This window comes from Antennarius striatus, chromosome 1 (assembly GCF_040054535.1).
Source record: "Antennarius striatus isolate MH-2024 chromosome 1, ASM4005453v1, whole genome shotgun sequence".
In the NCBI taxonomy this organism is placed as follows: Eukaryota; Metazoa; Chordata; class Actinopteri; order Lophiiformes; family Antennariidae; genus Antennarius; species Antennarius striatus.
The window spans coordinates 29,951,141-29,977,190 of record NC_090776.1 but is presented as its reverse complement, the minus strand read 5'-3'; the positions used below and the strand labels follow the sequence as shown (position 1 = coordinate 29,977,190).

The 26,050-nt window shown below is 39.0% G+C and overlaps 2 protein-coding genes across 4 annotated transcripts; both read left to right on the top strand.

The window, feature by feature from the left end:
* The first annotated feature begins 2,820 nt into the window (after positions 1–2,820).
* LOC137597945 (b(0,+)-type amino acid transporter 1-like) lies at positions 2,821–13,477 on the top strand. The gene is made up of 12 exons (XM_068318377.1): positions 2,821–2,911; positions 5,647–5,794; positions 7,800–8,042; positions 8,585–8,710; positions 8,793–8,892; positions 10,930–10,974; positions 11,160–11,283; positions 11,526–11,629; positions 11,870–11,966; positions 12,169–12,318; positions 13,032–13,206; positions 13,377–13,477. The coding sequence occupies exons 1-12, from the start codon at positions 2,837–2,839 to the stop codon at positions 13,436–13,438; spliced, it is 1,449 nt and encodes a 482-aa protein (XP_068174478.1). The 5' UTR covers positions 2,821–2,836; the 3' UTR covers positions 13,439–13,477.
* Positions 13,478–15,029: 1,552 nt separating this feature from the next.
* On the top strand, positions 15,030–25,026 carry LOC137597909 (b(0,+)-type amino acid transporter 1-like). Of its 3 annotated transcripts, XM_068318374.1 has the most exons (14): positions 15,030–15,169; positions 15,365–15,444; positions 18,264–18,380; positions 18,607–18,754; positions 20,002–20,244; positions 20,886–21,011; positions 21,092–21,191; positions 22,308–22,352; positions 22,516–22,639; positions 22,873–22,976; positions 23,184–23,280; positions 23,508–23,657; positions 24,516–24,690; positions 24,860–25,026. In XM_068318374.1, the coding sequence occupies exons 3-14, from the start codon at positions 18,264–18,266 to the stop codon at positions 24,919–24,921; spliced, it is 1,491 nt and encodes a 496-aa protein (XP_068174475.1). In that variant the 5' UTR covers positions 15,030–15,169; positions 15,365–15,444; the 3' UTR covers positions 24,922–25,026. The 3 variants fall into 3 exon arrangements, with proteins under 3 accessions (XP_068174475.1, XP_068174474.1, XP_068174477.1); XM_068318373.1 differs by lacking the exon at positions 15,365–15,444; XM_068318376.1 differs by lacking the exons at positions 15,365–15,444; positions 23,508–23,657.
* Positions 25,027–26,050: the final 1,024 nt, after the last annotated feature.

Below are 26,050 nucleotides of genomic sequence, written 5' to 3'. Positions count from 1 at the left end.
GTCAGGTTATGAAACCCACATAACTCCATCAATCAAAGATCGACTATCCCAGTGAATAAAGAAAAATAACATCAAACATGCGAATCAAACCTATGACTTCCATACCGGATCGGTCGAGGCCCAGGTTAACAACGACCGCCATCAGTGCTGTTCACCTACAGGGTGCTGGTGGAAATTGGACTACTGTTCGTCGAAGAAAGAGAGGAGGAAAGTGTGATTGTAGGAAGAGGAACGCCAAGAGTATAGGACTGAGAGTAGGGATGTTGAATGTTGGAACTATGACAGGAAAAGGTAGAGAGTTGGTTGACATGATGCAGAGGAGGAAGGTAGACATACTGTGTGTCCAGGAGACCAGGTGGAAAGACAGAAAGGTTAAAGGTTTAAAAAGGGTGACAGACAGAGTCTGAGAGCTAGAAATAGAAGGTGTGATATTCAACGTTGTTGGTGGGTATGCTCCACAGGTAGGATGTCAACTCACACTCCAGGCGACTGGGCGGGAGCGGGAATCGATCCGCTGATCTTGGAACTTTGGACAACCCGCTCTACCGCTCTGCCACTTTACCACTGAACTACTGCTGATCGAGGTCATAAATTAATCTGTAAAAGATCCTATGGGGCTATAATCATATAATGTTTGTCCAAGCATTGTAGATGAAAAGGAAAATGAAACATCTTGCAATTGCTTCTATCCCAGTATGGATTCCACCTTTAAAAAAAGTCTTTTCATATTTAACTCATTCACTTCCTACTTAAGAGGCGCTAACAACATGGTCTTACAAAAATGGGCCTGCAGGGCAATGCTACATTTAACATGAAGAGAGCATAACTGAAGCTGAGGAAAGTTGCACGTGCACTCGACAAAAATGTAACAGAGTTGGTCCCATTTTTGATAAAGTAAAAGATTCGTCTTTGCACATAAAAGACTTTTTCCACTGAAATATTGCTTCCGATTTTGTTAAAATCTGCTTGTGAGAATTTTCCTTAAAGCAGAAGATCCATCCAGCATTCAACCTCTTGACATATGATATTGATCGTAGGAAAATGGTGACCAACAGACTAAAACAAATCTGAATAATTTGGAGGGGAAAATGTTTGTGTGTACAGAAATTGTTATATCATTTAACATGAACTCATGAGAAATGTGAGTAAAAACCATAGAGTTGGATGTGGAGTACATGATAAATAACACTTGCACAATACAGTAATAAACACATGTCAGTGAAGAAAACAAAGGTAGGTGTTACAACACAGGTAGGTGTGTCATGTATCCTTATCAAACAGCAATTGTGAGGATAGTTTAGCTCAAGAGAGGGAAGTTTTTTTTAAAAAAGTTTTATGAAACTGTCCTGAAAGTGTTGAGAGTGCAATACAAAACTCGTTAAAATTATGAGATGAAATGTCTCATGTTGTAACAAGTATATGAGCTCTTGAAATGTCATCTGATGTCACGGTGACAGTTCCCCTAACATGGATAAAGTGATAAAAGTATAAAGATATGAAATATGTCTGGGATTTCCACACACATCTTTTCTTGACTCCAGTTACAATATCACCTATTTTTACCTAATTTTTTGTTTTAATTAGTGATGCACATACATTCTTGAAATAAAATGTAAATTATCTGAAAAAGAAGGAAATATGAATATGCGGCGATTAAGAAACAACAAACTTACAAACTGATAAACAAGACACCTCTTTACTGAGCTCATATGAGTGAATTTTATTAACTCACATACTAAATCTTTGTAAAAGTACCCTGCCTCCTGTCTTTAGTCAGAACATCTGAGAGCCTCCCACTAGAGTTTTCTCAGCGTCAGCTATTATTCCATATCACTGCAACTGTTCTCAAAACAGATCTTCATTCAAGGTTCACACAGTGTCACTGAAGTTTTCGTCACATGTAAGTAGCAAAAAACAATTGTTTTTAAAATGCTTGTCATGTGTATGATGTATCTAACAGTGTTTATTGTGGCACAACACAATTAAACATCATTATATGAATGTAGTGTATTCAAATCTATACATTTAATACAACAAATATATTTAGGGTTTAAACAACAAGTCAAGATTAATTGACTTAGTTTGCTTTGATGGAATATACCGAGGTGGCGTGATAAAATCAAGTTAATCCAGTTAATTATTATTTGCATAAAGGTTCTTTGGGTTCTCTTCTGGAAAATGAAAGTTGACATTTCATATTTGTTTACAGTTTTCATTGAGAACAAGAACAGACATTTTATGAAATGCAGGTTGAATCTACAAGTGAAGTAATTTGATACATTGAATGTTAACATGAGTGGAATGTGTACTTGGAACAAACCATTTATTTGCATCATTTAGTAACAAGATTGTCCTGAAACATTTTTTCTTGAAATTTGTATGGCTGCACTATACATCAAGTTGTATATATTTTATAGTGGTCCTTTTACAGAAAAAGTGAAAATAAAGAAGTTCAGCTGCATCTCAGCAGCCTAGATGAGTTTGTTTCTCAAGAATAAATCTTCTCTTTAGCTGACCCATTCAACAGCCTCACTTAACGTAGAGGCTGTTGCTGGAGGCTGAGATTTGTGGCTCCAAGTGAAAGCTTAAAGAAACACAGTAGATAGTGACTTAAAATCTATGTCATCACTCTGGATCATTTAGCTGAAATACCATCAGTAAAATAACAGGATCAAGAATGTAAATGTGATTTCACTTGGAACTTTCTGACGTCAGCATAAATTGCACTGCTTGAAGGGTTTTTTGTAATTTGGATGTTTGTGACCATTCATGTAACATTTTTAAAAATGTGTTGGTGTACCAGCAGATGGAAATGGATGAAGACCTCATCAAGAGGATGGACTGCCAGACTAACAGGAAACAGGATGTCAAGGCCAAGCAGAATATCAAGGCAACTGTACTTCAAAAGGATGTGAGTTTTTCTGAGAACATTTAGGTCTTTTTAAGGTGCAAATACCTAAATTAAATTTTTGGTGACTAAAAAGATTTCTGTGGATAAATCAGGATTATAAGAATATATTGCCTAAAAAATAATCATTAACATTACTAAACTAACATCCACACTACTAAAGAATGAAAATAAAGTGTATGGTTAATTCTGATGTAATAAAAATAAAACCTTTTTCCGGTCTGTGTTACTTGTGAGTTCTATTTTTGTTAGATTTCTCATTAAAACACGTGAGAATAACAATAATACCAACCTTCGGTGCTCAACATAGAAGGGGTAATTGATAAATGAGACAATGAGTTTAATGCCGCAAAGTTTGTAGCTGATGTTTCTTTTCTCATGTAGAAGGTCAGTGTGCACATTCCTTAAGAAACATCGTGTGGCAACAGTGGATATATGTACCAAACATAAACGGCAGTTTAATTGTGTGCTTGACCCTACAGGGACCAAAAAATTGTCTGTGAAGATAATTACTATCCATCCATTAGTTGTTACATATCAAAGCCCATCTAGTCACTCAACTATCAGTCAACTATCAGTTTACTTATAAAATAAGAAAGTGGTTGATGACATGAAATTATGTATAATTTACATAGAATAATAAAAAGAAACTGACAGTAATTTTATAATCTACAGTAATCCCTCGTTACTCGTGGTTAATGTGTTCCAGGACCACTGGTGAAAACCGAAATTTTGCAGTACAGCGACGAACCACTTATTTTGTTATTTACGGTAATTTAAACATTTATGAAAATATAACCGCAAGAGGGCACAAACTAGTGTCTTATTGTGTCGGTCCCAAGCCCGGATAAATACAGAGGGTTGTATCAAGAAGGACCTCCAACTTAAAACTTTTGCTAAATCAAACATGCAAATCAAACCTATGACTTCCATACTGGATCGGTTGAGACCCGGGTTTACAACAACCCCCATCGGTGCTGTTCACCTACAGGGTGCCGGTGGAAATTGGATTACTGTTGGTCGAAGAAGGAGAGGAGGAAAGTGTGTTGGTAGGAAGAGAGAGAAGAGGAACGCCAAGAGTATAGAATTGAGAGTAAGAATGTTGGAACTATGACAGGAAAAGGTAGAGAGTTGGTTGACATGATGCAGAGAAGGAAGGTAGACATACTGTGTGTCCAGGAGACCAGGTGGAAAGGTAGCAAGGTTAGAAGTTTAAAAAGAGTGTCAGATAGAGTGATGAGTCTGAAGCTAGAAATAGAAGGTGTGATGTTCAATGTTGTTAGTGGGTATGCTCCACAGGTAGGATGTGAGAAGGAGAAATTCTGGTTGGACTTTGATGAAGTGATGCAGAGCATACCTAGAAGTGAGAGAGTTGTCATTGGTGCAGACTTCAATGGACATGTTGGTGCAGGAAACAGGTGATGAGGAGGTGATGGGCAGGTTTGGTATCCAGGAGAGGAACGCAGAAGGACAGATGGTGATTGACTTTGCAACAAGGATGGAAATGGCTGTAGTGAATACTTTCTCCCAGAAGAGGCAGGAACATATGGTGACCTATAAGAGTGGAGTTAGGAGCACACAGGTAGACTACATCTTGTGTAGATGGTGTAACCTGAAGGAGATCAGTGACTGCAAAGTAAGTGAATGAAAAGAGAGTGCATGAGTTTTAGGAACGGGTTAAGACAGGCTCTGGGTGGTCAGGAGGTGCTTCAGATGACTGGACAACTACAGCTAATGTGATCAGGGAGACAGGTAGGAGAGTACTTGGTGTGTCATCTGGAAGGAAAGTAGATAAGGAGACTTGGTGGTGGAATGAGGAGGTACAGGAGTGTATACAGAGAAAGAGGTTAGCTAAGAAGAAGTGGGACACTGAGAGGACTGAGGAGAGTAGACGGGAGTACAGGGAGATGCAGCGTAAGGTGAAGGTAGAGGTAGATAAGGCCTAACAGGGGGGTTATGATGACTTGTATGCTAGGTTGGACAGTAAGGAGGGAGAGACTGATCTATACCGGTTGGCAAGACAGAGAGATAGAGATGGGAAGGACGTGCAGCAGGTTAGGGTGATTAAGGATAGGGATGGAAGTCTATTGACAGGTGCCAGTAGTGTGATGGGAAGATGGAAAGAGTACTTTGAAGAGTTGATGAACGTGGAAAATGAGAGCGAACAAAGACTAGAAGAGGTGACTGCTGTGGACCAGGAAGTAGCAAAGATTAGTCAGGATGAAGTCAGGAGGGCATTGAACATTTATGAACCCTCCCCATACTGATATTAAACCACCTTATATCCGTATTAATTTTTTCCACACTCTTATAGACGGTTTAAAGCACTTCTGTGTTTCACTGAAGTGCGCTGTGTTCCATGAGTTTTGGAACACAGCGCACTTCAGGATGAAGTCAGCGAAGAGCATGTGCATATGGTATCACGTGACTACCTAGTAAAAATCCACAACATAGTGAAGCCGTGCATCTTGACGTGCGAACAAGCAAGGGATTACTGTTTTGGCTTCATGAGGCTTTTTTGTCTAGCATGAGCAATGTTGACACTTCCAGTTGGGAAGCTTGTTGTGCTCCGTTTCATGCCAGTAAGTCAGAATGATGCGAACAAAGTGTTTTGTACCATATCACAACCTAAATCCCAGGATGCTTAAAAGCCTATATACATAACAGCATAACACATCCAAAGGAAGTTTCTTTTCAGTTATATCTGACTACTCAACTCTTGTCTTCTGTGTTTCCAGGTTGGTTTGTTTAGTGGAGTCTGCCTGATTGTGGGGACAATGATTGGGTCCGGCATCTTCATTTCCCCCTCATCCGTTCTGCTGTACACTGGGGCAGTTGGACCCTGTCTCCTCATCTGGACTGCCTGTGGCATTTTAGCGATGCTGGGTAAGAATGGCATCTAAACAACATGCATTGAGGATGACACAGATATGCCTTGCAATGGTGCGTGCGTATTATTTCAACACACACACACACACACACACACAATATATATATATATATATATATATATATATATATATATATATATATATGCTGTATATATATCCCTCTCACCCTTGTAGGGTGGTCCCCTCCTCCTCAGGTTTCTGCTGCCTGAGACATTCACTAAGCAGTTCATCTTTTGGGGCCATCTTCCTGATGTACTCTTGGATTGTTGATGTCTCATCCTGGACAGTGGCCCTGATGCTCACTAGTCCTCGGCCTCCCTCTTTCCGCTTAATGTACAGCCTCAGGGTGCTGGACTTGGGGTGAAACCCTCCATGCATGGTGAGGAGCTTTCTAGTCTTGATATCTGTGGCTTCTATCTCCTCCTTTGGCCAGCTTATGATCCCAGCGGGGTATCTGATGACAGGCAGTGCATACATGTTGATGGCTCGGATCTTGTTCTTACCATTCAGCTGACTTCTCAGGACTTGCCTTACTCTCTGGAGATATATGGCTGTGGATGACTTCCTAGCAGCCTCCTCATGACTGCTGTGGTCAGTTCTCAGGTCCACTAGCATCAGTGTTGTGTGTGTGTGTGTGTGTGTGTGTGTGTGTGTGTGTGTGTGTATGGACCCATTTTCTCACAGTGCAGTGAGTCCTGCATGAAGGGCCTGGTCACATTTCATTCAACCTGGCAACACAGGCTAGCTGAATTCCGATTAGATAAAAACCTAAAAGTAGAACACTGACCCCAGTGTTAGCCCATGTTATATTATATCCTAGTGTATGTGTGTGTGTGTGTGTGTGTGTGTGTGTGTGTGGCTAAGATCAAGGGTAAAATTCTGTGGGACTTCAGCTTCCAGACTGACAAACAGCTGCCGTTTTGGACATAGTGTCCACCACCACTATGTCCAAACCGGACATAGTGGTGGTGGACAAAGAGCAGAAGAGAGCAGTGGTGATAGATGTGGTGATTCCAAAAAAGATTGAGAAGTATCAAGGGTTGAAAGAACAGCTGGAACATGTGTGGAAGATCAAGGTTAACGTCCCCGTGGTAGTAGGAGCACTTGGGGCAGTGACCCCCAAACTGGAAGAGTGGCTCCAGCAGATTCCTGGAACAATATCTGAAGCCTCAGTCCAGAAGAGCCCAGTCTTTGGAACAGCTAAGATACTGACAGAACCCTCAGACTCCCAGGCCTCTGGTAGAGGACCCGAGCTTGAGGATGACAGATACCACCCCACAAGGGTGAGAGGGACATTTTTTATTTTTTTAACATATCATGGCGGCTTTCTCTCTGGCCGGTTCAGCCTCCACCAAATCACTCTGTCTATCTTTTGTGCAGTTATCCATGTCCTGTGTGTCAGTCTGACTGTTTAACCATCCTGGTGGCTGTCTGCCACCGTGTTATTCTGTGGCTATGGGTTGGCGGCCGGCAACTGTTTAATCATCTTGGCTTCTGCCTCTCTGGCCCCATCAGCCTTCAACAAATCACTCTGTCCATCCTTTGTGCTGTTATCCGTGTTCTGTGTGTTACTCTGTGGCGTTGGGTTGGCGGCTGGCGACTGTTTCATCTTTGTGCTGTCACCTGTGATCTCTGGGTTGATGGCCGGCGATTCCGTGGGGGGTGGAGTAGAAACTCACAAAGCTGCGATTGTGAAATCAGGACTGTTAACATCTTAATAAAACTTGATGATTATTTCCTCTTGCCACACATTTATCTCCACAAGACATTAAAATCCAACTGAACACCCCATCTGATATTTAATACTTGACTCATTTACATTTCTCATATCTGAGATAATATATTGTTTTTGTTTTATTACTTTCTGGTGTATTTATTGTTGAATGATCACGTAATTTCTATAAGACTTCTGGTAAACTTTATTACCAGATACAATATTTTTTAAACTTGTTTCAATTTCTGTTTTCTCTCTGTTTCTCTGTGTATGCATTGCTCCACAGATGCTCTCTGCCTTGTTGAGCTTGGCACCATGATCACTAAATCTGGAGGCGAATATTCATATTTACTGGAGGCCTATGGTTCCATTGTAGCGTTCCTTTACACCTGGACAAATACAATAGTCCAGAAACCCTCAGGCTTAGCCATTATCACGTTGAGCTTTGCAAAATATGCTTCCACTCCTTTCTACCCTGGCTGCACTCCTCCTGTTGTTGTCACCAAGTGTCTGGCAGCAGCAGCTATAGGTAAGTAAGATAGTAGATACTATCTTGCAGCTCTTGTACTGTCTTTGCAGGGAAAACATTACAGTTATCCAGATGTTTTTGGTGTTGAAGTTACTCTACTTTCATCTCAAAAGAAGTAGAACACATTTCTCTTAATATCATTATCTCCCCCCCTATATATTTGAATAAGCTCATTTGAAAACCTCACAGTGGCATGTTTTAACTCCACCCACTACCGCCCAACCAATTACAGCGCATCTGCCAGAAGGAATCACGTGAACTTCATGTGTTGTCTTTCATTTGTGTTGCAGGCAAAATTTTGGTTGGCTTACTAATCAAAATCAAAAACTACTAAAAAGTCCCCCCCTCACAAAAATATTCACAAAATTTTTGCTGCCCTTGTGTTCTCTTTGCAGGGAGATGTCTTTTAAGGACATACCAATGTTTTTTGGAGTTTTTCTCTACTTCCATCTCAGAAAAGTAGAACATCTGCTTATTATCATTATACTGATATGCCTTCATTGTATATGATATTCATGACTTTCTTTTCATTGTCTCCTCAGTTGTGATCACAGGAGTCAACTGTTTCAGTGTCAAACTTGCAAGTTATGTTCAGAACTTCTTCACTGCAGCCAAGCTTTTTATCATTGCTGTGATAGTGGGAGGTGGCATTGTTATGTTAGCACAAGGTGGGCCTATAGACACTATCAGTATTCAATTTACAACCCTGCTTCACGTTTTCGTCCTCTGATACACATTATTTTATTCTAGGGAAAACGGAAAATTTTTCCAATGCTTTCGACAGCCCATCATTGTCTGCTGGAGCCATCGGACTGGCATGTTACAGTGGGCTGTGGGCTTATGCAGGATGGTAAGTTATTCTTCAGTTCAGTTAGCTTTTAAGAATACAGTAGGCAACATGTATAAGGGTGACTTTTTGTCATACTTCTGAAATGGTCACTATTGTCTTTGCACAAAACAGACAATCTGTGAACAAACCAATGTTCAAAACCTAAATCATCCAGCTTGTAAACACACCTTGAAATTGACCATGCTCCTCTCTGAAGAATAGCAGTGACACACACTTTGGTAACCAACAAAATGATACTCTACTGGTATAACAACATGAACACTGATCTTACCCGACCCTTTATCTACTCATGTCTTTTTACTGGATGATGTGATGCTTGATTTCAGAAGCATGGCACCACAGAGGATCCCAGTAAGTGGGACTAAGTCCCCCTACATGAAAAAATCCTCTTCAGTAGCAAAAAGGGTTAACTAGCTGTAGCAGTGACAGTTATTTTAGTGACAAGCAGCACTGTCCATACATTGAGAGGCTTGCCTTTGTTAGACAGTTAAGTTTATAGAAGTTAAAGGACATCAGAGTGGAATCTTTTCACTGTCAACTGTGACTCACTGTCATTAAAGTCAGTTATAATTGATTATCAAACTGCATAGAACAATTTGTGTTTTTGTACAAAATTGTAATTTGAGAGGAACAATTCACACTTATCCAAGCTTATCCTAATGCACGACTAGATGTAACACGAGATGAATATTAGGTGCATAAAACACTGTACATCCTCTTCAACGGCTAAAGAACTAGTAGCTATAATGGTGACAGTTTAGTGACAGTAGCACTGTTCATCCTTTGAGGGGCTCGCTTTTGTTAAAAAGTTACAGTAAGTCACTGAAGTTCAAGGACATGTAACCCTTGACCTGCAAGGTGTGGAAGCGGCTGTACACAAGACAATTACAGTCGTCGTGTCAGAGAAAAAATTAATGGATGTATGTCATGAAGCCAATTTTCTGCTGATGCATGACTGACAGATGCATATTTAGATGTGCAAAAACAGTCTACATGTTGTAAAATTTCAGTTAACATTTGATGAGCTGCAGTAAAAATTAGATTGTAGACAGAGAGGACTGCATGCTGACTCACTTCAGTGAGCCAGAGTCCTCCTGTTAGCATTGCAATGGCAGAGGAGGTGGAGGAGTGACTTCTCCAAATTTCTTTGCAAGGACATCATCTCACAAAGTTCTAAAAGAAGTGGGGTAAACACATCCCTGTGACCCACTTGCTTAGGGCATGAGGCGGGGGACACTCCAGGCGCAACGCCAGTGCACTGCAGAGCTACACAGACATACAACCACATGCAAACATACTCACTCCTACGAGCAATTTGGAACGGCCAATCAACCTGAAGCGCATGTTTCTGGAGGTGGGAGGAAGCCGGAGAACCCAGAGAGAACCCACGCAGACATGGGGAGAACATGCAAACTCCGCATGCAAACTTTGTGTTTTTTATAACAGGACCCTTTAAATGTTAAAGGTTAATTTCAGTCAGGGTTTACCAGATTCTACTCAGGAGTTCCTATTTCACATTGAACATAGTATACATTCTCCATACCTTGAGAAAGATGGGCTCTATACAGGTTTATCTGAGATTTATTTTTATCAGTATGACATTGTGGAAAAGGTGTTCTTGTAAGGCACTGGTTTGTCTTTCTTCAATGTTAAGTTTACAGCTGCACAACAGACTGTTATTTCATGAGTGCAATTGTAAACTCCACACTGAAAAAAAACTTTTTGATGTGATTGCATCATGGCAGTTCACTGCAGTGTCATTGTAATGATCAGGACAATCAGAGGAAAAGACACATAAACGTCACATACAATAACCAAACAGCATGTATTTAACATGACAGCCACTGAAGCTGAAAGGATCCCTTCAATGGCAATGCTGAAAAAATGTGATGTTTGCCTAGGTTAGTTTTTGCATGCTTTGATTAGAGTGTTCATTAGAATTAAGGTCTTAACAGTGCAAATATTGATTAAAGATTGTTTTTGAGGGTTTATGGTCAGACAAATGTATTTTCTTCTTCTACTGTCGTATTTTCTCAGGGATCAACTGAATTGTATTATAGAAGAGCTCAAAAATCCATACAGGTAAGACAGCAAGACCCATGTGTCATTTTTAATTGGTCCTTATAAAACATGAGAACAGCATACGTGTATTGCCACTTCTCAGAATGATTTCGTTGAGATTTATAAAAGAGCAAAATTTACCTTAAATTTCTTCTGTATACATTCTTGCATATTGAACATCTCGTTTTCCCGTTATTTATCCTCAGGAACTTGCCATTGGCCATCCTCATTGCAATCCCCCTGGTATCTATTTGCTATGTGATGGTAAACGTTTCTTACTTCACTGTTATGACCGTGACTGAAGTGCTGAGTTCTCCGGCTGTAGCTGTGGTAAGAAGACACAGAGAACACAGGGAATTTTGTAATGTGTCGGTAATGACCTGTCAGAGTTGTTTAAAAAATGAAGGTCAACTTCAAGTTATGACAAAGGCAAAACAGGAGCCAGTCAGTATTAAATAGTATGCAGTATTTGTACATTTTCTGTTTATTCTAAAGTTAGACTAAATATCAGTAACACTCTAGCATTCTTTTTCTCCATTGTCTTTTGTTTGGATTTGTTTGTGTCTCCTCAGACTTTTGGAGACAGAGTCCTTTACCCTCTGTCCTGGATTGTTCCGTTATTTGTTGTCTTCTCCACATTTGGTGCTGCCAATGGGGGCTCCTTTGCTAGTGGCAGGTAAAATTGTTTGTAATCAACATTGAGGGTGAACAGTACATTTTTATCAGTCTGTTCAAGATGCAAATATGCCTATTTTGTGTGTCTGAGAAAGGAGGAAAAATTCTCTGTGAAGATTGAAGGTGATAATGATCATGTATTGTATGGGTAGAAAGAAAACACAGGTAGAAGTAGACCAAATGCAGCAGAAGAAGAGTGTTCGGCAACAAAAAATGTATTTGTATATTTAATTTTTCACAGATTGGCCTATGTGTCTGCTCGAGAGGGTCACATGCTGCAAATCTTATCCTATATTAGCCTAAGAAACTACACTCCATCTCCTGCTCTTATGTTCAATGTGAGTTTAGCAAGTTTCTAACATTTCAATTTTAATTTTTTTTTTTAACATTGTTTGCTGTGTGCTGAGATCACAAAAAAAATGCAAAACTCCTAAAAAATTATTAATATTTCAACATTAGATGCAAGTTCAGAGAAATGATGTACCCACTGTGATGTTTTGTCACGAGTGAACCTAATCTTTAATTGTCTGTCTGTTCTAGGGCTTTCTGGCTATGTGCCTCATTATACCAGCAGACATCTATTCACTTATAAATTACATCAATTTTGCCCAGTGGATGTTTAGTGGTCTTACATCACTGGGCCTCATAGTTATGCGCTTCACCAAGAAAGAGGTCCACAGACCATTCAAGGTAAGGCTTGTAAAATTAGAAGTATTTAGTATTGAAGAAAACCTTTATCACAGTTTAGACATCCATTTTATGCAGAGGGACATTCTCTTACGACCCAGCTAGAGGACTGGGGAAATAACATAAATCAACCCAGATTTAAAAGTGGGAACATAAAATATTTATTTAGGACAAAGGACTCTATGAGATACAAAATTATCAAACTTCTCTAACTAAAATGACAAATGAAAAACAAAACCACTACCAGCTCTAAATAGAGGGTACACACTAATTCAATTCTCAAGATCACAGTCAAAGTTCTACGGACTGTTTTAAAGTCCATGCCAGGTGATGAGGCGGGGCCTGGGCCTGGCAGGAAGACAACACACCAATCAGGAGATGGGCATGACGAAGGGGCGTGGCCAGGAGTCCCAGAGACAACGCACCTGGCACTGACGAAGGAGGGTGGAGCATCTGGGAGCAGTGCAGTGCCAGCAGCTCAGAGGCAGGGGCGCAGAAGGATACACACTATGAATAGACATGAGCTACGGCTGTAACACTCTTTCATTTGTTTATTGCACATATGGAAAGTACATACTTTGCTACAGACCATGCTTGTGTTTTCTTGGTAATATAGCTGTAATGATGTTATTACATTTAAGGAATCCAGTTTCCATTATGATCACAGAATAAAAACAGACAAATACTGACCTGTGGACTTTGTGTGTTGTTACTAGGTTCCAATCATCATACCAGCCCTAATGGTTCTGGTGTCCTGCTACTTGGTTTTGGCTCCCATATTGCATGAGCCAGCCTTGGAGTACCTCTACTGCACTCTCTTCATCTTTAGTGGACTTATCTTCTACTACTTTCTCATCTACCGAAAGGTCAAGTGGGTGAACAGCCTCATGAGTAAGTTTACTCTCAATTCTTAATTCATGACCGGAAATTATTTATTGTTTAAATATTTTTGTTGAACCCTTTTTATTGATACTGAATGAAAAGTAGAATTACTTTCTCAAAACTGGGGATAATAAAGTTTTGTAATGTACTGACTAATACGACCTTTCCCGCCTGTGTAGGACCTATCAACATGCATCTGCAGCTGCTGTTGGAAGTTGTTCCTCCTCAGAAAATTGAATAAGAGATGACTGCACTGACAAGCTGGTGAACTCCTGCTGGTTGTTGTTAAAGTTTCCTGTCCTGAGGAACTTATATGAGAACTTTTACCACCTTTTTTCTATTAAAAAAAAAACAGTCAAATATAGTCAAATATAATGTTGCTGGCACACAATCATTTTACTGTATTTTTCTTCACATAATATTTGATCAACATATGATTTCAGCAACATAATATTTTTTAATATCGGAAGATATGATAAATATTTGTCTAGTTCAGGTTTTCTGTTGCTAGAGGGGGAGAGACTGAGGATGGGGAGGTGGAGAGCTCTAACTGATGGAGTGTGAGACATGGGCCGCCCCCTTGACTTGTATGCAACAATTAAAGCTTCTCAAAAAAGATATTGGACAAATTCCATTTCTAAGTAATTTCATTGGTCATGTGCAAACATGCTCTTTTCTGCCAAAGTATGCAATGGTCAATGCAATGCAATTTTATGTATGTCACTTTGTATGCTGCGTTGTAAGGGCATTATTATTAACAATATTTTTCAAAATATTCTCAAAGGACACTGAGGACTAACTCAGTGTTTCTTAACTTCTTTCAAGCCACGCCTCACTTTTTCATTAAAAAATTACGAAGCACACCACCAAACAGAAATGTTATGATTAACATCATTAATTGCTTCCAGGGGGGGCAGCCGATCGGCACCAATTCCAGATCTGTCTTTGCACAAAAAAAACCTTATTCCACTCAAATCTTGTTTATAATTTTGCCAAAAACCTCCTTTTCCTTCAAGGGGATAATCCATCAAGCATTTATGCATTTCTTAGGGGTTTTCTCTGAGCAAAAACGTCATAGGTTCTTTGATCTTGGTTGAGAGGTGTATCTTCAATGATGAGACAATTTGTGGCATGAACAAAATTTCGGCACTGCAAGATGTTCAGCATTTTACAAACTTCAGCCATTTTATAAAGTTGTTGAGGATACAGCGATCGACTCTTTAACAACATTTGCAGAAGAGTCCTAAATGTTCGTTGGCCGTGATCTTGTATTTAAGTTGGTCAGCTCCTGCCTTAGGGAGAGTCTATCACAGAGTTCATTGTACCTCAAGAAATAGTGCATCCCTGGTATGTGCTTCAAAAAAAATTGTGCATCCCACTCCATTTTTTTTTACCCGTCATCACTGGTGACGCCCAGACACGTCACTTTATCCACTAGAATTGCTCATTTTTCTAGCTTTTCCTAAAGTGGCAGATTTGTGCATACCATTGACCGTCTATATACCTCACATTACATGTGGTTTTCTCCATCGGTTTTAACGTACTTTAACTGATGGAAACAATCGCGTCCATTGCTCTACAAATGTTCGGACTTTTGCTGGTTTCCTTGAAAGTGATGAAAGTGTGAAACAAAAACATTGAAATTTTGATGTCAAATGTCTCATGTTTTAACAAGTACATGAGCTCTAGAAATGTCATCTGAGGATACCTTGACAATTAGATTCAATGTCAATGATCTGAAATAAAAGGAAATAGAAGGACCCTGCTTCCTGTCTTTACTTTGAGAATATCTTAGAACCTCCCACTGAAGTGTGCTTAGTGAGTATGAGCCAAGGTCTGCATTTGCATCAGACATTCCTGCTCTGCTTCATTAAACCTGGCTCAGCGTCATCTGTGGGTTCAAATCACTAACTGTTCACAGAAGAGAACTACATTCAAGGTTCATAGACCTTCATTGAAGTTTTCATCATATGTAAGTGAATTTTTAAAAAAAAAATATTGTCATGAGTACCCTCTGTCCAACAGTATTTAGTGACAAGATTCTTGCTCAACACAATTAAACATCGTCATATGAACAGTGGTGTGTTAGAATCTTGTAAATTAAACCTGTAAAATGTCTTTGACTCTCGTTTGTAAATGAAGGTTGATATATCACATGTGTTTGCAGTTTTCTTTGAGAACAACAGAAATGAGGTGAACGCAGGCTTGAAAGTACAAGTGAATTCATTTGATCCATTACATGTTAACGTGAGTGGAATGTGGGGAAAATATAAATCATTACAGTTTTAGCGTTCCAATAAACTAACCTAATTTAAATTCAATTTGCAGTGGCTGCAGTGAAAAGCGTTAAACACCACTTTGAAGTTCAAAACTTCTTGGAATTCCTGGATCATTCAATAATATAATCAATAAAATCACAGAATTAACAAAGTAAATGTTTGGTGGTGATTACACTTGGAAATCTTTGATGTTAGCAGAAATTGTACGGCTGGTAAAAGGATTTTTGTAAATGTAACCTGGACAACGATTATGAACATTCATGCAACTGTTAATCTCAGAGGAATATGTGGAAATTATAAATCATTGTAGCTCTACAATGAGTTTATCCTGCCTCACGCCCTCAGTCAGCTAGGACAGGATCCAGGTCCTCGCGACCTGCCGCAGTGGATGAAGCAGTAGACAATGAAAGAATGAACAAACAAATGTAGTTCTAGTTTTCCACTTATGTAACCAAAAATTGAATCTGCTCATGGCCTTTAAACAAACCGATTCTTTTATAAGAAGGTGGCCCACAATTTGCTGTGGCTACATTTACAAACTTTACACATCAAGTTGTTTTCATTTCATAGTGATCCTTTCACAGAAAAGCAAATATCCTCCCTGAACTGTGTGGAGTTTCGACGGAGAAGTTCATTTCCCTGATGGAAGCTCCTTAAGGGGTCAATAAAGTCCTACTCTACTCTGAACCACAGTAAAGAAGTTTAGTAGTTTCTCAGGAGCCTAGATGTAATTGTTTCCCAAGAATAAATCATGCCTTTACAGTGTTCTCGTTTGCTTGCGTCCTTCCTTTAAATATTACAATAAAAAACTCAATGTTACCTTTTTTCGCAATATCATGTTGGGAAAAAAGCACTTCCACTCAACAAAAATATTCACAATTGATCTATTTCTCAACTTAAATTTTGAACCCGGAAATCGCCATTGTGTTTTGATCTCGCATGTTTTTCGTCACGAGACTCATCCGCTTGATTCTTTCATTCATTCATTCAATTTCTTACCTGCTGAGTGAAAATTGAAAGGGAAAAAAACTATTACAACTTTATTTCTTAAACTTTTTTTTTTAAGAATGACCACCATGCTGTAACATTTTTCTTGTTTTTCCTTTTTATGACGTCGTTATTAGTAAAATCGTTAAAGTTATCAGTTTGTTTAGTTTTTATATTGTACTATTGGCAAAACTCAATCATTGCGTATACGGTTTGTACCATATATATTACTTTTGGGATGCATAAATGTCATGTTGGGATGCCCACATTTTTGTTGCCGCACATCCCAGGGATGCACTATTTTCTAAAATGAACTCTGCCTTTAGCTGACCCGCTCGACATCCTCCCTTGATGAGGATGGATTTGTGGCTCCAAGTGAAAGCTTAAAGAAGCAGAGTACGCAGTAACCCAAAATATCCGCCATCGCTCCGGATCATTTCACTGAAATACTATCAGTAAAATAAAAGAATCAGAAATATAAATGTGTTTGGTGGAGATTTCAATTCGGAATTTTTGATGTTAGTGTAGCGCCTCTCTAGTGTGGTTTCTCTATTAGCGAGAGGTGGCTAACCTGTGTTCTTTATTTAATATGGGTTTCTATAGTATATTTGTTAGGCTTCGCTTAATTTTAACCTTTAATCTTAACTTTAACGTAATTATTTGATTTAAACGTAAATAGATACCTCGATCAAGAAACACAACTGTTTTATAGAAATAAGAATATTTACTTAAGGTAGAAAATCATATACTGTACTTCAATATCAAACAACAAAAAGCACAGCTCAATAGGCAATATATAATCACATTAACAAAATAAGGGCCCAATATAATAAAACAGCATTAAAGGCAGATCAAGTTCAACTTTAATAATGCAACCGTTGCAGGCCCGAACGTCGCTTGTGTGCGGTGTAGCCTGAAACAAAGGGCTGCTTCAACTTTCAGGTAAAAGATAATGAAAAAGAGAAAGAGGTACCTTCCTTTAGAGTTGGGTTTCTCAGAGGCACAGGGTCCCAGACAGAAGCAGACGGAACGATGGTGGCCGATGTAAGGGAAGCGATGGTGGCAGGTGTGGTGAAGGCGATGGTGACAGGTGTGGTCCTTCTACACAGACTTTGCTGCTCAAGGTGGCTAGTTTCTAGCTTGCACACAGATGTGTCCGCATCTGTTGCTGAGCTAGCAGCTACGTTCACTGGTTTCAGTTTCGGCGTAAAGTAATCCACTCACGCTTATAAAACTTGTCCATGTTTGTCTTCTTTCGAGAGTTCGGGTTGAACTCATGCATCAAATAACTTTCACAAACAAAACCTCCCACTAGTCACTCCCCACACACCAACTAACCACTACTGACACACTAAACACATACCAATCACACACTGATCACACACACCTGGTCGCGCGTCTCGCTCGCCCCTGTGCCCTTTGACCCAGGATGTAATGCGGTCGTTGCCCAAAACTCAAACATAAACAAATACATATTTAAAACATCAACACATTTCACATAAGCAGAGTAGTTAACACATGAACATAACATTTCTCTTCACAAAATGTTTTTAACTTTAAATATCATATTTATATTCATTAATATTTTAACCTTTTTACCCTTAAATATTATATAGTTATTAACTGATATTGATTATCTAACTTATTATTTAATTCAAGAAATTATTAATTGAAATGAATAAATTTTAACAGGGTTACATTAGCATAAATTCTACTAATGGGGGGAAGATGAGTGTTATTTGGATGTCTGTGAACATACATGTAACTGTTGTGAAAACTGTTGCGTTGGTGTACTATCAGATGGAAATGGATGAAGACATCATCAAGAGGATGAACAAAGCTCAGAATTGCTCAACAAGCATCGACTGCCAAACTAAAGGCAAGCAGAATGTCAAGGCCACCGTACTTCACCGGAATGTGAGTTTCCACATTAGGTATTTGGTATTAATATCTTAATAGAATCAGATTGACTGGTTGACTTTCACTATATGACAACTCAAATCCCAGGATGCTTTAAAACTTTTATACATAACAGCATAAGACATACAAGGAAAGTTTCTTGTCAGCTATTTTTTGGCAAAGGAGTTTATTCAACACTCTGATTTTCTTGCTTTCTTCTTGTTTTTGTCCTCCGTGCTCTCAGGTTGGTCTGTTTAGTGGTGTCTGTCTGATTGTGGGGACAATGATTGGGTCTGGAATCTTCATTTCCCCCTCATCCGTTCTGCTGTACACTGGGGCGGTTGGACCCTGTCTCGTCATCTGGGCTGGCTGTGGCATTTTAGTCACCCTGGGTAAGAGTGGGACCCAAGCCAAAGCATGTAACTGATCAGCATCAAACAAGTTTTAATTCAAGTTGATTTCTGTCTCTAGGATTAGACAGTTTCAGTAATTTGCAGAACACTTCACAATCATGTAACATTTACAACCAAAATTCTGATAATCGTTCAAGAAATTGTGTTGTTTCTTGGTCCCACCACCCAGAGGAGTAGGCACAGGGGTCCAGTGCAGTGTTGATTGAGTAGCAGCAAAACACAAGAATCTGAATGGTCCATGTCTTGTGTTGCCAATGCCAAGGTGGCTGGGTGAAGCTGTGGTTACAACCGGTACTACTCGTGGCAATAATCCCCAAACTTGCTGGTGGGCACAAGAGGTGATCAATGCTGATTAGTTGAATACGTCTTAAAGGTCATGTTGGCCTGTGGGAGTCCAGAGGCAGCTGATGAGTAAAAACAATGACAAAGCTTTTGCCCACTTTCCTTTGTGGCCAAACCCATGTGTAGTTAGTCATCAAGGAGACAAAGACCTGATTGTGGGAAAGGTTCGGTGGGACCACTGAAGATTTATTTATTTAATTTATTCAGTTCATTTTTCTTCTTTCTAGACCTGTTATTACAACATATTTCACTTTCATCAGTGTTGAAACATCATCAGCAACATCTGAAAAGAAAAAAAAAGGGGTTGACGGGTAGAAGCCATTGGCTTGTAAGATTCCCGTCCCCTAAATTATCAGATAACATTCAGTTGGCCCTGACGAGATTTTTGAAAACTATTTGACATCTTAGTATATACATACACTATATACACACACACACACACACACACACACACACACACACACACACACACACACACACACACACACACACACACACACACACACACACACACACACACACACACACACACACACACACACACACACACACACACACACACACACTATATGTGTGTGTGTGTGTGTATTTATATATATACAGTATATATATATATACACTGTATATTTATATATATACAGTATATATACACACACATATACTGTATATATAGTGTGATATCTAATAGTTGACTCATTTACATTTCTAATATTTGTGATTATATATTGTTTTAATTACATTAATTTCTTTTTCACACAAAATGAAAAACATGATGTGTTTTTGTTGAGTGATCTCATAATTCCAGTAGATCTTTGCGTGACACAAGGAAATACAAGTTTATATGTTTGTCACTCTGTTTCTTTGTGTTATGTAATGTTCCACAGATGCACTCTGCCTTGTTGAGCTTGGCACCATGATCACTAAATCTGGAGGAAAGTATTCATATTTAATGGAGGCTTTTGGCTCCATTGTAGCCTTCCTTTTTTCTTGGACCACTGTCATGGTACTGAATCCTTCAGGCTTAGCTATTATCACATTGAGCTTTGCAAAATATGCGTCCACTCCTTTCTACCCTGGCTGCACTCCTCCTCTTCTTGTCACCAAATGTCTGGCAGCAACAGCTATGGGTAAGTTTCACCAGAAATCCGTCTGTTATAAATTTACCTCAAATGTCATCCTCAAATGTGTGTGATCTTATCCTTGTTACATGTTACATCTGTGAGATGCCCCTCTTGTGTTTTTATGGTTAGAAAGAAGGAGAATGTTAAGTTGTGAGGCAAGTAGTGAACCCAAATGCAGCACACAGAAGGTAGATGCAAATAGAGAATTTACTGAAAAAGCTGGGCAGGTTTAGCAGAATGAAGCAGCAGAGCCAGGATGGTCCAAATGGTTGGAATCCAGGTGCGAAGCTGGTGATGCGGATGGTAGCTCAGCAGGCACGTAATGAAAGCAGCTGGTACGGGAATTAGTGGAACCCAAGAAAAAATAATTAGTGACACGATCAGAATAAACAAATGTCATCCACAATGAGCCACGAGCCATGTTCAGCTGAGACTGAGAAAGTAGCTCCATGCTTACCGCAGAAAAATAACAGTTAAATTATGAAAAACAAGAGTGAAAACCATGAGAAAAAAGGGAAATACATACTAACAAAATTGCTGAAAGTTTAAACACAGTTATGTGAGTACCTCGGATCAGTTTGAGCATTATACTGATATGACTTCATTGCATATGATATTCATAATTTTTATTTTCGTTGTTTCATCAGTTGTGATCACCGGAGTCAACTGTTACAGTGTCAAACTGGCAAGCTATGTTCAGAACTTCTTCACTGCGGCCAAACTTTTTATCATTGCTGTGATAGTGGGAGGTGGCATCGTCATGTTAGCACAAGGTTGGGCAATTTGCACCATCATTAACTTCAATATACAACCCTGTGTCACGTTTTTGTCCTCTGATATACTTTTTTTCTAGGGAAAACAGAAAATTTCTCCAAGGCATTTGACAGCACATCATTGTCTGCTGGAGCCATTGGACTAGCATGTTACAATGGGCTGTGGTCTTATGCAGGATGGTAAGTTATTCTTCGGTTGTTTGTTTTTAAAAATGCAGTATGCAACATGTATAAAGGTGACTTTTTGTCATATTTTTTTAAATGGTTGCTGTCATCTTTACAGTAGTACACAATCATCCAGGCTGTAAACAAATATTTAAATTGATATGCTCCTCTCCGAAGAATTGCAGTTTGCATGCATTTTTGGTAAACAATAAAATTATACCCAACTGGTATAAAAAAATATTATTACCCAATACTTTATTAATTAATTATTATTTTACTGGATGAAGTGATGCTTGATTGCAGAGAAACAGCACCATAGCAAATCCCAGTGAGTGGTACCAAGTCCCCCTGCACGAAAGTGTCCTCTTCAATGGTTAAAGGAGTTAACTAGTAACTGAAGTGGTCACAATTAAATTAGTGCAGCTGCACTGTTCATCTGTTGAGGGGCTTGCTTTTGTTAAACAGTTAAGTCATAGAAATTCAAGGATATCAGAGGGGAAACCTTGCGCCATCAGCTGTGGCCCACTGTCATGAAAATCAGTGATCATCAGACTATCAGTGATTATCAGACTGTATAGAACACGGTTTTTGTATGAAATTCTAATATTGTACAAAATTTTTGAAATTTAAACATCAAACAAAATTTAAACATTAAACCTAGTAACCTCGTTTCTTCTTGTGAATTCCTGTTTCATGATTACGGCAAATGTGGAGGGAAACAGGCTCCTTTGCAATATCACTTTTTTGGAAATGGGAAGGAGGCCTCAGGTCACTGATGGCGTTTCAATTTTTTGTAGTGTGGTTGTGTCATCATAATTCAGACCAGTGTCAAGCTGTAGAACTTTGAATCAATAGGTTAATTTGAGGAAAATAGACAAATGAGGAATACAGCAACAAAATACTATGTCATTTACATCAAAGCCACTGAAGCTGAAGGGTTAATATTATCCCTTTGTAGGTAATGCTGAAAAACTTTTATCTGTTCTTACATGATTTAATTGGGATGCTCAGCACAGTAGAGCAATAAAGAATTAAGGTTCCTTACATTGCAACCATTTGTGATTAAAGATTGTATTTGAAGGTTTAAGATAGTTTTAAGTCAGTTTTTCTCCTTTTGACATATTCTCTCAGGGATCAACTGAATTTTATCACAGAGGAGCTCAAAAATCCATACAGGTAAGACACCAAGATTTATCTCTAATTTTTAAGAGATACTTAAAACAAGAGAAAAACTTATGTATGAGAAAACTTAGTGTAAGAATGTATGATTTTCCCCTAAATTTCTTCTGTATACATTCTTGCATATTGAACATCTCGTTTTCCCGTTATTTATCCTCAGGAACTTGCCGTTGGCCATCCTCATTGCAATCCCCCTGGTATCTGTGTGCTATGTGATGGTAAACGTTTCTTACTTCACTGTTATGACCGTGACTGAAGTGCTGAGTTCTCCGGCTGTAGCTGTGGTAAGAAGACACAGAGAAGACAGGGAATTTTGTAATGTGTAGGTAATGACCTGTCAGTTGTTTAAAAAGTGAAGGTTAACTTCAAGTTATGACAAAGGCAAAACAGGAGCCAGTCAATATTCAATAATATGCAGTATTTGTACATTTTCTATTTATTCTAAAGAAAGATCAGTAACACTCTAGCATTCTTTTTCTCCATTGTCTCTTGTTTGGATTTGTTTGTGCCTCCTCAGACTTTTGGAGACAGAGTCCTTTACCCTCTGTCCTGGATTGTTCCATTATTTGTTGTCTTCTCCACATTTGGCGCTGCCAATGGAAGCTGTTTTACTGCTGCCAGGTAAAATTGCCACATCTTGTAATGAGCATAGAAGTAAAACAATACTTTTTTTTTTGTGTTAAAAATGCAAATATAAATGTTTGTTGCTGAGAGAGCAATGCTCTCATTTTGAAAGTTTGAAGGTGATAAATAAGATGGATAAAAAGAGCAAAGAGAGGAAGAGTATTCACCAAAAAAAAAAGTATTTGTATATTTTATCTCTGACAGATTGGCCCACGTGTCAGGTAGAGAGGGTCACATGGTGCAAATCTTATCCTATATTAGCCCAAGACGCTACACCCCATCCCCTGCTATTTTGTTAAATGTGAGTTTTGAATTTTAATGAATTCTCAGATGTATAATTTTCAATTTCATTTCTTTTCATTTTCTGAATCACATTATTTGCTGTGTACTGAGTTCATATTAAAAAAATTAACCTCCTGAAAACATTCTTGATATTTCAACATTAGATGCACGTTCAGAGAAATAATGTATCCACTGTGATGTTTTGTCACAGGTGGACATAATCTTTAACTGTCTGGTCTGTTTTAGGGAATTTTGTCTGTATGTTACATTATGCCAGCAGACATCAACACACTCATTAACTACTTCAGCTGTGCCCATTGGATGTTCAGTGGTCTTACATCACTGGGCCTCATAGTCATGCGCTTCACCAAGAAAGAGATCCATAGACCAGTCAAGGTAGGTCTTGTAAACTGAAGAGTTTCAGTTTTTAAGAAAGTCTTTTTTTCTTCCAGTGTTCTGACATCTGTTTAATGTGGAGTGATGCTCTTTGACTTGGTTATTGGGTACAGGGACAGTTAATATAAAGCGCCCAACTTGCTGCAGACCACAATTTTGTTTTCTTGGTAATACACCTGCAATAAAGACACTACTTGTAAGCAGGGTGAGATTTGTCCCCCAAAAAAGGGATGGTGGTGGTGGTGGTGGTGGGGGTTATCATGAGAAAAATGAGCAAGAAAAATTCTGACCAGTTTATCATTCATATTTGACCATAGGCTTCCTGTAGGAAAGCACTGACACAGCCTGCCTGCTATTTTATATTTCTATAGATTATTGATAGGGTTGTCCTCCTGTAGGGTATTGGGTCCCCCGGAAATGATTGGAGCTCATATATAAGTGTGAACCAATGTTGGCCTGGTTAAGCTGTTGCTCAGAAACATTAACAGTTTTTTGACTGCTGAACTTTCAATGTTTTGCTATTTGATTGGTCGAGTTAAGTGAGAAACTTAATGGAAATATAAAAGAGAGTAATCAAGTTTAAAGTGGTGTGTCGAACTTTTGATTACAAGGAGTGGCTGATGCATCATTCACGAAAATGCAGTGGATTACCTCAGAGACTTAAAGCTAAGCTTAGAACCCCCCCCCCCAGATGAAATTCATTCAGTAGAGAAACACATGCAAAAACCAGAAGAGGGGATAATCCTACCATCCCTCCTCACAAACCTTAACCTGCTTGTAACAAATCCAGTTCCATTATGACCACAGAATAAAAGCACAGATGAATACTGAACCATGGACTTTGTGTGGTGCTTGCAGGTTCCAATCATCATACCAGCCCTAATGGTTCTGGTGTCCTGCTACTTGGTTTTGGCTCCCATATTGTATGAGCCAGCCTTGGAGTACCTCTACTGCTTTATCTTCATCTTTAGTGGACTAATCTTCTACTACTTTCTCATCTTTGGTAAAGTCGAGTGGGCACTCAGACTCATGAGTATGTTTATTGTCACTTCTTAATTCATTACCTTTAATTGTTATTCATATACTGCTGTTTAACTCTTTTCATTGATATTGAATGGAAAGTAGAATTATTTTTTCCACAACTGGGCATAGTAAAATTTTGTAATGTAATGACAATGTGGTGACCTTTCACCCTTGTATAGGACCTATCACCATGCATCTGCAGCTCCTGATGGAAGTTGTTCCTCCTGAGAAAACTGAATGAGAATAGACAACATTGACAAGCAGGTGAACTACAGCTGCTTGTTCATGATATTGTGCACTATATAATTTTATGTAATTGTAGTCTGTATGATTGTACCATGTATCATTGTATGTGACAATAAAAGCTTCTTAAAAAAGATGGACAAACTCAATTTCTGAGTAATTTCTTTGGTCATGTGCAAACATGCTCATGTCTCTGACAAAGTATACAATGGTCAGTTATTTAAGAACTGAAATGGGGATCGCCACAAGATCATACAAAGTCAGACGAAATCTCACTTTGTGTGCTGTTTCCACTGGAAAGGCATTAACATTTTTTCCATTTGTTGGACGTAGTTCTGAAGAAGCTGCTGTTTGATTTGAAACAAGCGTGTTCTGATGAACTCAGATCAGAAAATTACAGCCTTCTTTTCAATCAAAGCCGCTAATTAAACATAGCAAAGTTTATTGTTGCTATTATTTGACCTGTGATGATTTCTGTATTTTAGTCACCCTAAGTCATGGGCAACTCAGGTAAGAGGATATGACTGTAGCTTAGGTGGTAAAAGTTTGCCCCAGTTCCCCCCACTCTATGTCCCACTGTGTCTGTGAGCAAGATATTCATTCTATTCACTTCCCAGGCATTGGCCTGCCAACTGCTCCTCAGAGATGCGTCAAACGCAGAGAATACCTTTCATGACATTGTACCATGTGTAATTGTAAATAATTGCACATTGGCATGGTAGCTCAGTCCATTAAGATTGCCTTCCTGGTCTGGCCCTCATTTAGGGCCAGACTGACCTGAGAGACCCAATCATGAGGTGCTACACGCTCAGTTTTAATTATTTCAGGGAGTCACAAACACACAGGATATACTTATCAAATGCAGAAGATCATCCTGTACACAGAGTTGGTTTTACACTCTCTATGTCAACACCAGGAATCCCCATGAAGACACAATATTTCTAGAGATTCCACCAGGTCCTACAAAGACCGATTAAATGTCACTTTATGCACTTGTTGTATTGCAAAGGCATTATTGATATATTTTTTTATAACACTCTCAAAGAACAATATTGGTCTAGCTTTATTACAGGTTGCGGGCACTGAACTCACACCCACAAGATGTATAGTAGCTGGTCTTTGTGTCC

Excerpts from the sequence above, each read along its gene's own strand:
- LOC137597909 (XM_068318373.1), top strand. The coding sequence starts at position 18,264 with ATGGAAATGGATGAAGACATCATCAAGAGGATGAACAAAGCTCAGAAT. Across the intron at positions 18,755-20,001 it reads TGGCATTTTAGTCACCCTGG|ATGCACTCTGCCTTGTTGAG; the intron begins GTAAGAGTGGGA and ends AATGTTCCACAG. Across the intron at positions 23,281-23,507 it reads CCCCTGCTATTTTGTTAAAT|GGAATTTTGTCTGTATGTTA; the intron begins GTGAGTTTTGAA and ends GGTCTGTTTTAG.
- LOC137597945 (XM_068318377.1), top strand. The coding sequence starts at position 2,837 with ATGGACTGCCAGACTAACAGGAAACAGGATGTCAAGGCCAAGCAGAAT. Across the intron at positions 8,043-8,584 it reads TCTGGCAGCAGCAGCTATAG|TTGTGATCACAGGAGTCAAC; the intron begins GTAAGTAAGATA and ends TTGTCTCCTCAG. Across the intron at positions 8,893-10,929 it reads CTGTGGGCTTATGCAGGATG|GGATCAACTGAATTGTATTA; the intron begins GTAAGTTATTCT and ends GTATTTTCTCAG.